Source organism: Solanum verrucosum, unplaced genomic scaffold, assembly GCF_900185275.1.
Source record: "Solanum verrucosum unplaced genomic scaffold, falcon-dt-bn FXZP01000196.1, whole genome shotgun sequence".
In the NCBI taxonomy this organism is placed as follows: Eukaryota; Viridiplantae; Streptophyta; class Magnoliopsida; order Solanales; family Solanaceae; genus Solanum; species Solanum verrucosum.
Window position 1 is genome coordinate 1408088 of NW_026020420.1, and position 11615 is coordinate 1419702.

At 29.6% G+C, this 11615-nt stretch overlaps 2 protein-coding genes across 2 annotated transcripts; both read right to left on the reverse strand.

The window, feature by feature from the left end:
• Window positions 1-528: 528 nt before the first annotated feature.
• Window positions 529-2069, reverse strand: LOC125806824 (alkane hydroxylase MAH1-like). Its single transcript, XM_049486573.1, has one exon. It carries the CDS (start codon window positions 2067-2069, stop codon window positions 543-545), a length of 1527 nt encoding a protein of 508 aa, XP_049342530.1. The 3' UTR covers window positions 529-542.
• A 2441-nt stretch (window positions 2070-4510) lies between these two features.
• LOC125806826 (alkane hydroxylase MAH1-like) lies at window positions 4511-6074 on the reverse strand. Its single transcript, XM_049486576.1, has one exon. It carries the CDS (start codon window positions 6035-6037, stop codon window positions 4511-4513), a length of 1527 nt encoding a protein of 508 aa, XP_049342533.1. The 5' UTR covers window positions 6038-6074.
• Window positions 6075-11615: the final 5541 nt, after the last annotated feature.

Here is an 11615-nt window from a genome sequence, read left to right on the forward strand (position 1 = left end):
AAATTTGATAACAATTATAATAATAACCCTAGTGCTAGCACTATACCAAACTAACATTATTATAATGTAATATGCCAGCAACTATCCTTATTTTTATATAAAGTAATTAATGTATGCCTACCAAGAATTGAAGATGGCCGAAACGTGTATCTGCAACTCTTTTTCCTCTCTGATCGATGTCGCGGCTAGGTTAGGTTATTCCTCTTCCCTTTTCTTCTGTGTTTTCTGAATCTTCTTTATTTCTAAATTAATTGTTTATTAAAACTGACAAAATTCACTAACTTATTTTTAACACATGGCCCTAATGGTATGGGATCTTAAATAAATGATCACTTTAGCCCACTAATTATCGATTAATTAACTCAAGTTAAACGAATAGTTCAAAATTTCCAAAAATGACCTTCCGGGTCATCACAAAGAAGTTCAGAAACATGTAATCAAACATTTGAATTATTAGAAAGAGAACAACTTTATTTGGATTTTGTCAAAAGAGCTAAAGATTTGCCCCACATACTTAAGAAAACATAAACACATGTGTTTAATTATACCTTTTTTACAACTTTAACCATTAGACCATTTTTCACTTGCATGATAATTGAAGTAGTAGGATAAACATTTTCTGGTTCCACTACTTGGATATTGTAATTGTGTATGATGATAGCTGCCATAATTTTCATCTGAACGAATGCCATTTCTTTCCCTAAACAAGTCCTTGGACCCGCGTTAAACGCTGGAAATTTGAAAGATGGCTCATGTTTGATCCCTCCACGTTCAGAAATCCATCTTTCTGGCTTGAACTCTAGACAATCTTTTCCCCAGAGAGTCTCCATTCTCCCCATTACATAGAATGGTAGAATCATTCTTGTTTTTGGACTAACACGATGACCGCTTGGAAGGATGTCATGATCAAGTGGAACTTTGTGCTCTAAAGAGACCGATGGAAACAACCTAAGAGTTTCACACAAAGCACCATGTAGATAAATCAATTTTCTTGATTCTTCTTTGGTGAAAAACTTGAGGTTTTCATCTTCTTTTACATGCAATTGTTGTTGAATCTCTTCTCTAATCTTTTTCTCAACTAATGGATTTTTAGCCAAGAGGACAAAAAACCAAGTGAGAGCTGCACTTGTGGTGTCCTTCCCAGCCAACATCAAATTCAAGAAAGTATCCCTTAGAAATGTCTGCAATGTACCCAAATCACCATCATTCCATTGATTGTACATTTTGATGTATGCGTTTAAAAATGCAAATTCCTCATCTTTGATTGTAGTTTTATGCATCAACTCTTCTTGTTTTCGCGCTATGCAAGGATATATGAATTGATCAAAAGCCTCACATGCTTGCATGAGCTTCTTCTCTTTACCAATTCTAAGCCATTGTTGCAATTTCCATAGACATTTTGGTGTTATGTGTCTATGTAAAAGTGCATCAAGAGCATCACCAAACGCCTTTTCATATGGTAAATAAGGTAAGTCAATTGACAAGCTTCTTGGATCATGATCAAGTAACAATCTAGTGATGGAATCAAAAGTAAATCTTTGCAAAACATCTTGCAAATCCAATGTTTTGCCTTGTTTTGCAAAAACATCAAGAATTGGTCTAAGCCCTTTTTCAATTATGTCCCACAAGGTCTTTTCTAACAATATTTGGAACTTTGCATGACTCATTATAGACATTGTGGTCTTCCTATGAAGCTCCCATAATTCATGATCAACATTGAATATCCCATTTCCCAAAATATCAAAAATCTTACGAAATTCAGGTCCTTTTGGATAGTTTGAGAAGTTTTTACTAAAGATATAATGTATATCTGCAGGATCGCAAGTAAACAACATGTTCATATTTGTAAAAATAGGACCTTTGAATTCATAAGTACCGCCATATTCTATAAGAACTTCAGTCATATATGCATGAACACAATGAATATTCCCAATAACCGCAGGCAACGCCCTAAGGATTGGCCAATTTGTTGGTGCTGATGTTTTTGTCCTTCTATATATGATGAACCATATAGAATAAGTAAAACAAAAAATCAAAAAGAAAAGAAGAGAATATTCAAGAAAATCCATTGAAGGTTGAATTAACTATTTCTCTTTGCTACTAATTTTAGTAGTGTGTACTAATTTATTTTTAAAAATTGTATACTAATTCACTAAAGTCTTGTAGAGTTTTATACATATGTTGGTGAATTTTGGCCACAATTTTAATTGGACCCCAATTTAAAGAGCCTAGGATAGTTACTTGATGAGTAAGACATTTAATGTGTACACGTTGTCGAAAATTATTGGCAACTTTATTTCGAAGTGACCATTCAACTATATTATAAAAATAAAATAAAAACTTCAAAGAGGTCGTTATTTAAAAAAAAAAAAAAAGAATTACAAAATACCAACTTCTAGAAATCAAAAAAAAAATTCACAAAATGTGAATTTTGAAGATCATACAATTATATTGACTGAGCCCCTTAAGGGGATATTTATTCTCTTATTAGTTTTAAAATTATAATTTATATCGATATTACCATAAGGTCAATTAACTAAAAATTCATATCATATCATAAGGTTTTTTTAAAATATTTTTTCTTTGTCATTTGATTTATTGTCAATATGATTTGTAATTATTAGTTTTTTAATAACATCCTAATTATTTCGATCTCAATAAATATTACGATAATTAAAGCAAAAGTATCAAATACAAAATGATTTATAATAAATAACAAAAAAAAAATCGTTTCTTTCTCATAGTCCAAAAGATATTGTTTGGATCCTTAATGACAAATTAAACACAAGTAGTTAAGCATGGCTCGTAATAATCATGAATAGTATTGGTATTTAGCATCCCCTACCTAATTGAATCTACATGAGTTGTCACATATAATTTAGGGTGTAATACATAATTATGTTTCTTAACTTGGTCTCAGATCATGTTTATGTCCTTCAACTTTGAGTCTGCACAAGTAAACGCTTAAACTTGTATAAAGTCGAACAAATAGACATACGTGTCTTACATGGCATCCTATGTGGTAATTTACATTCTACGTGGTGTCCTATGTGTATTATGCTCCAGTATGATTCATGTGTCTACTTGATCAACTATATGCAAGTTTAAGTGACTACTTATGCACACCTAAAGTTGAAAGGCATATACATAAAATGAGGTTAAGTTAAAAAGCACATTTTACGCTTTCGCTTTAAATCAGCTCACTCTCTCTCCAAATTCTCCCTCCATGTTTATCACTCAATTCTCTCGCCCCCTTCAACCTCACATGTTCAAAATAATTTCTTACTAGATTCAAAGTCATACACATTTAAATACATGTTTTTTACATCAGATACATTGAATTAGAGAGAGAGGCAAGCGAAAGTAAAAGAGAGGCGAGAAAGATTTATTTATGTATCTTACATACATATGCAATTCACACTAGATACACACGAAAATACATGAGTCTTATGTGATTCACATATACCTGAGATACTAATTAAATTTAGCTACATATGCTTTTTTGTCGTTTATAGATGGAGGTCCCCATTTCAAAGGTACGCTTGGAGCCAATAATTTGTTTTGACATCCCAATTATTGGTTACGTTCGAAAAATACTTAGATTAATATCATGAGTGTTGACAAATGAATGAGTCGAATCGAATACAAAAAGTGAATAAAAATAAATAAAATATTATATTTGGCCATATTTAGTACCAATTAAAGTAGAGTTTGCACGGATAATATCAAATGGAAAACACGAAAGTCTAATTACTTTATCCATTTTTTACGGTGGGTTGATTTATATCCGGCCCGCTTTTAACAAATTGATTATCTGATATATTTTTAATTGGGCGGTTGAGGAATATCTTAAGTTTTTATTTGTCATTTTTTTACAAGTTTTCAACAACAACAAAAAAACATTAATTAAAAGGCTAATTTTTAAATTATCTTTATTTATATACGTATTTGATCTTAATTAAATATTACTTTTTTTTCACCATATTAATCTCTCTATATAATTATTGGACAAGTAAATTGAAATATTTGTTTTTGATAGAGAGGTCAAATTATATGAAATGAAAAAAGTATTTTTAGTAGGCACAATATGTACATTAAATTTATTATGTTGTTAGCTAGTTTGAGTGGTTACATTTATTTTATTTGGATTTATTATTTGTCTTCGAAACATAGGTTAGAGAGTTTCGAATACGAAAGTGCTTTTAAGGAAGAAAATAGGAGGAATCACAAATGTTTGCTTTGTGTGTGTCAAAGAAATTCAATTTGTAATTTACAAATTGAGCAATTTGGTGGCTCATCTCTACCACAACTATAGTTGACTAAAATCAAGTCAATTTAGAACAAAATTGACTAAAAAGAGTAAGAAGTAAAGGGTCTTGCATCATGTTCAGAAACATGCATGTAACACAAACATTATTTGAATTAGAAAGAGAAGAACTTTATTTGGATTTTCATAAAAGAGCTAAAGATTTGTCCCACATACACACATAAAATATTAATAATACATGTGTTATACTTTTTTGACAACCTTAACTATCAAACCATTTTTCACTTGCATGACAATAGAAGTAGTGGGATAAATATTTTCTGGTTCCACTACTTGGATATTGTAATTGTGTATGATGGCAGCTGCCACAATTTTCATCTGAACAAATGCCATTTCTTTCCCTAAACAAGTCCTTGGACCAGCGTTAAACGCTGGAAATTTAAAAGATGGCTCATGTTTGATCCCTCCACGTTCAGAAATCCATCTCTCTGGCTTGAACTCTAGACAATCTTTCCCCCACAGAGTCTCCATTCTCCCCATCACGTAGAATGGTAGAATCATTCTTGTTTTTGGACTAACACGATGACCGCTTGGAAGGATGTCATGATCAAGTGGAACTTTGTGCTCTAAAGAGACTGATGGAAACAACCTAAGAGTTTCACATAAAGCACCATGTAGATAAATTAATTTTCTTGATTCTTCTTTGGTGAAAAACTTGAGGTTTTCGTCTTCTTTTACACGCAATTGTTGTTGAATCTCTTCTCTAATCTTTTTCTCAACTAAGGGATTTTTAGCCAAGAGGACGAAAAACCAAGTGAGAGCTGCACTTGTAGTGTCTCTACCAGCAAACATCAAATTAATGAAAGTATCCCTTAGAAATGTTTGCAAAGTACCCAAATCACCATCATTCCATTGATTGTACATTTTGATGTATGCGTTTAAAAATGCAAATTCCTCATCTTTGATTGTAGTTTTATGCATCAACTCTTCTTGTTTTCGCGCTATGCAAGGATATATGAATTGATCAAGAGCCTCACATGCTTGCATGAGCTTCTTCTCTTTACCAATTCTAAGCCATTGTTGCAATTTCCATAGACATTTTGGTGTTATGTGTCTATGTAAAAGTGCATCAAGAGCATCACCAAACGCCTTTTCATATGGTAAATAAGGTAAGTCAATTGACAAGCTTCTTGGATCATGATCAAGTAACAATTTAGTGATGGAATCAAAAGTAAATCTTTGCAAAACATCTTGCAAATCCAATGTTTTACCTTGTTTTGCAAAAGCATCAAGAATTGGTCTAAGCCCTTTTTCAATTATGTCCCACAAGGACCTTTCTAACAATATTTGGAAATTTTCATGACTCATTATAGACATTGTGGTCTTCCTATGAAGCTCCCATAATTCATGATCAACATTGAATATCCCATTTCCAAAAATATCAAAAATCTTACGAAATTCAGGTCCTTTTGGATAGTTTGAGAAGTTTTTACTAAAGATATAATGTATGTTTGCAGGATCACAAGTAAAAAACATGTCCATATTTGTAAAAATAGGACCTTTCAATTCATAAGTACCGCCATATTCTATAAGAACTTCAGTCATATATGCATGACCACGATGAATATTCCAAATAACCGCAGGCAACGCCCTAAGGATTGGCCAATTTGTTGGTGCTGATGTTTTTGTCCTTCTATATATGATGAACCATATAGAATAAGTAAAACAAAAAATCAACAAGAAAAGAAGAGAATATTCAAGGAAATCCATATTGATACTAATTTTGGTAGTGTATGCTAATTTTTTTTAAAAAAATTGTATACTAATTCACTAAAATCTTGTAGAGTTTTATACATGTGTTGGTTAATTTTGCACAATTTTAATTGGATGACATTTAATGTGTACACATTGTTGAAAATTATTGGCAACTTGACCATTCAACTATATTATAAAAATAAAACGAACTAACTAATAAATACGAATATTATATCAAGGTCTCGAGGAAAGACTTTTTTTTTATAAGATTGGTGTCCTGATAAAGCGTGTGCACACATTAATTTATCATTTTCATCAAGTATTATATATATGATGAACCATATAGAATAAGCTAAACAATACATTAACATGAAAAGAAGCGAATATTCAAGGTAATCCATTGAAGGTTGAATTTTTTTATAGTATTTTTGTAGTGTATACTAATTCACTAAAATATTGTATCGTTTTATACAAGTGTTGGTGACATTTGTCCAAAATTTTTAGGACCCGTTTTGGTCATAGATTTTCCAAGTAAAATTTGGGGGGAAATTTGGCAAATAGCGTTTGTTCATACAATTTGCTATTATTTGGCAAATAACCCAAATACTAGAAAAAAAAATAGTATTTGGGGCAAATCTTATTATTTGTAAACTTTTAAAAATTTAAATTCTATATCAAATTTTTATCTTTTACAAAAACACCCCCTATACTCTATAGTATTGTTTGCGTTGTATTACATAATTTTTTATGTGAACACCAAAGTAGTGATGAAATATTGAGTGAATATGAAAGTGATGATATGGTTGTTGATGAAAATGATGAACAATCGACTAAGGATAACAAAGTCAAGTACTTTGTCTACCTCACGATGTATGGAATGATGCTTGTTGCACTCACTCCAAACTACCATATTGCTCCAGTGTCATGGACACTACTTGTTATTTGTTGTAACGAAGATCCAATTGACTTGTAATACAAACTTATGGTTAATTTTGATAGTTTTTAAAACTTATGGGTATAAATAATATTTTCTCTAAAAAGGTGAAATATGTTTCCTAAATACTATGGAAAATACATGGTGAAATTTCACCCAAATAATATTTGTCAAAAATATTTGAAAATCTATGGCCAAACACTAGCTTAATTGGCCCCCAATTTTAAAGAACCTTGGATAGCTACTTGAGGAGTTTGACATTTATTGAAAATAATATTGGTAACTTTATTTAGAATTGACATTTGTGAATATAAACTATTTCATCCAATTGCCTTTTGGTTGCTCATTAATTGATCCAAAAAAAAATTCAAAATAAATATCGTGTTTTTTTATTGTTCAAGAAAGATAAATGAATTATAAGAAGGAGAGCAAAGACAAACCAATAAATTGTCTGAGTCCCCTTCTGTGCATATTACATAGTACAGTACTAGAATTAAAGTATATGAATCCACCACTTGTTGAACTAGTGACTATCCAATATTAACGATAATAATATATTTGGTATAATTATATAATTAGTGGAATTTGAAGAAAGAAGAATGTATACATAGATTTTATCTGATTCATAATAATGTAAATCTTATAAATGAGGATCAAGATTGTTTTGGCAAAAAGTTCAGGTCAAGAAGAAATTTGTTAGGATTTATCGTGAATTTCTTATTTGGATTCTACATAATTGTTTTTTAATCAAAAAAGAATTTCTTGGTAGAAAAGATTTTCTTTTGGAAAAGAACTCTACAATATCCATTCTTTTTTTCGGAAGAGAAGTCTTGGAACTCTATAAATAGAAGATATTTTGTTCTAAAACAAACACAATAACATTAACAATCTAGTCGTTTAGAGAATTTTGTTAAGGATGATATTTATTAGGGGTGTCAAAAGAATATGAAAGCTGACCGAACCAATCGAACCTAACCGTTCCAAATCGATTTATAATATTTTTCAATAAAATTGTGGACTTTTATTTAAAGGTATAACAGTCCCGAACAATTGGGATGCTTTTTTTTAATTGATAAGAAAACTCAAAAAAACTCCGAACAGAACCGAATAACCTTACATGTATGTAAATATATTTTATATATTGATAATGTGTTAAATTTAATATATAAATAGATTTTATAATATTTTTCAAATATAAAGATAACTAGATCTAGGCCTTGACGACTTTGGAGTTTTGCTCTTTAATTAGCCTTTAATTAGTTAGGTTTAAAATTAAAAGATATTAAAGTAGACTCCATCAAACAATACGACAAAATCTATGCAAGCACCCCTATTAAATGTTTAACATCAAACAAAACGGTAACAAGATTTTACATTCTTGACTTCTTAGTGAAGAACTGAAGTGTTTTTTTCAAGAACATATACTTGCGTTTTGATCAGGTGATACTTTAAAAGTAAAAAAAACCCAAAAATTATTGAATCGTGCCGATACCGAAGAGAAACCGATCTGATTGAGATGATTTTTTTTAAAAAAATCTAATTTTAGATATTTAAAATACCCAAAAAAATTGAGATGGTATAATTTCTTAAAAAATAACCGACTAAACTGTCTCATTGACACTCTAATATTTATTCTCTCATTAGTTTTAGAATTATTTTTTATATTAATATTACCATGTGTAGGTCAATATTAACTAACTATTGATCATATCATATCATAAAGCTTTTTTTTATATAATTTTTTCATTGTCGTCTGATTTATTGCATGCCACCATGATCTGCAACTAGTATTAGCTTTCGCGTAACATCTTAATAACTTTCATCGTAACTAATAATACGATAATCGAAACAAGAGTATGAGATACTAATGATTTTAAAAAGTATGACAAAAAAGTTCTCCTCTTTCTCGTAGTCCAAATTGGATCCTTGGTGACAAAATTATACACAAGTGGTAAAGCATATCTAGTAATAAATATAGTATTGGCATTTAACAGCCCTTAACTAATTGAAACCCTACATGAGTTGTCACATATATTATTATATAATCAAAATCAGAAATAGAGGCATTAATGCCTATTTATTTATATGTTTTATGTTTTTTTGGTGGAAAGTACTATTAGAAAATGAAGGTCCATTACCTATAATTAATATAATTAAATCCTGATAGCTATTGGTGGTATTAGATTATCACATGTCTAACGAAAAAACTTAAACCCAATAATTGAATTTTAATCTTTTTCCCATTTCATTCCAAATTAAAAAAAGAAAAAAAAGAAAGAGGATTTTGCATTCTCCTATAAATGAAAGGAGAAAGCAAAGCTAGGGGAGGATGTAGAGTTATAGTGTCAGTCGATTCATCTTAATTCAGTAATTTTAATGCGGAGTATAGATGTAACATTCTCCTCCGTCTCTAAATTTCTAAAAATAAAATAAAATTAGAACAATCAGCCAATTTGATTAATATACTTGAAACACACAATTAAATTTATATTAAAGAGTAATATCTCAAAATAGATAGTCACATAGTATCATAGATTAGATTTCATATACGAACACTACGGACTATTACAAAAAAAAATCACTTTATTTGAAAAAATTTCAAGATGTGTTTGATTATAATTTTTGTAAATAATATTTGATTATTTGAATGTATTTTTCTTTTAAAAAAAAATAAGAAATATAATTAATGAAGTTATTTTTGTAATGGATAAAATTCATTTAACTTGTACGATAAAAATTAACGCCTCAAATTGTACCAACAGCATAGCGAAGTGAAGTTTCACATCTGCCATGCGATGTGTGTGTGTGTTTTTTTTTATTCGGTGTTCGATGAAGCTCGATTAAATTTGAATTTGCGCTGAAATTTTTTATATTGGGAGCTAAAACGCTTCCTAATAAAGGCGATCGCGACTCCGTACTCAAGGACTCAAATTTAAAATCTCTTATTAAAACTAAAGAAATACTTACCACTCCACCACAACTCTGATTGATATCTAACATGTGAGTTAATGTAAATTGGTCTTGTAAGTTCACAAAAAGGATTGAATTTTTAGTTTTATTTTTATTTTTGAGAATTTTACAGCTCACTAAGGCAAGTTGCTCTCTCATTTGATGTCTTATATGATCATGTATAGTTGTGTTGAGTTGTTCAATTGATTTTAACTACTTTGGTAGTTGGTTTAGACGTGAGTTATGTTAAGAAGTTCTACATTGGTAGAGGGATGGAATTTGGTCTCCTTATATAGACTCGGATAAACCTTCTCTCATGAGCTAGCTTTCGAGGTTGAGTTAGACTCAAGTACCATATTTTTACAAGTTATATACTTGTTATATTTTATATAAGTAATTTTATGTAATATAAGGTGGAATAACTAATATGGGATTGTTTTATAGCTAGTTAGAATTATAATGTAGGAATTAGTTATGACTAAATCTATGCATTTTTTATGCTTGTATTAGTTATGCAGGGTTTAGTAATACATGTATTAATTAATTCACCTTTCATCTTACATAAAATAATACATAAATTACCTCATAACTTATACATATATTAATTATGTGGATTTCTAAATTGTCGACCAAACGTCGTTAGACTCCATTTATGAAGCACCTGCCCAAAACGCACCCCTTCAATTCCCAATTAACCACTTCTCAACTTGTTTAGATGGTTGTTGTAACCAAACGTTCCATTTATGAAGCACCTGCCCAAAACGTACCCCTTCAATTCCCAATTAACCACTTCTCAACTTGTTTAGATGGTTGTTGTAACATTTATTAACGTATACCGTATTGTATTATATTATATTATATTTTTTAAATGGTGATAATAATTATATAAAATTATATTATTTTTCATCATTTTATAATGTGGCACACCATTAATCTGAAAATAAGCTTATGATATTACAAAACAAAACAAAAAAAAAAAAAAGGAAAAAGAAGTAAGCCAAGAAGAGAAAAAATTAGTATAAGAAAAACGTAGGATAAAATGCAAACTAAGATCTTTAAATAATAAGGGTAAGAAAAGAAAAGAAAAATAACAATAGCACAATTACACTAAATTGATCATTACATAAAATGACATTTTTTTATCATACATAACAGCAAATTTAATATACAATACAATAAAATCTATATATTGTATTGTTTTCAGTTATATATATCCAGTATTCTTAACATTTAAAAAGTACTAGTTCTTTAAAATATTGGTGAATTCTCAACAAAACATTCACTAAATAAGAATTACTATTCTAATAAAGTATACATTGTATATTATTTTTTCTTAATGAGCGTAAAAAGAGAAAAATCGACAATTAAAATGAGATGAAGAGAGTACATATCAAGAACATTGGGACCAATTTAGATGTAAAACATTGATTAACATTAATGAACTAGGTTTAGTTACTAGTGCTATATTTAGCCACGTCATTCTTATAGTAATTATTACTCCCTTTGTTCCTAATTACTTGTCCATATTTTCTTTTTTAGTTGTCCCTAATTACTTGTTCATTTTGACAAATCAAGTAAGGACAAATTTTTTTTACCCATTATACCCTCAATTAATTCCTTTGAAAATGGTAGAACTAGTTTTTAATTCATCCACTTCATAATTAATAGGGGTAAAATGGTAAACTCACTGTATCAATTATTGTTTTCTTA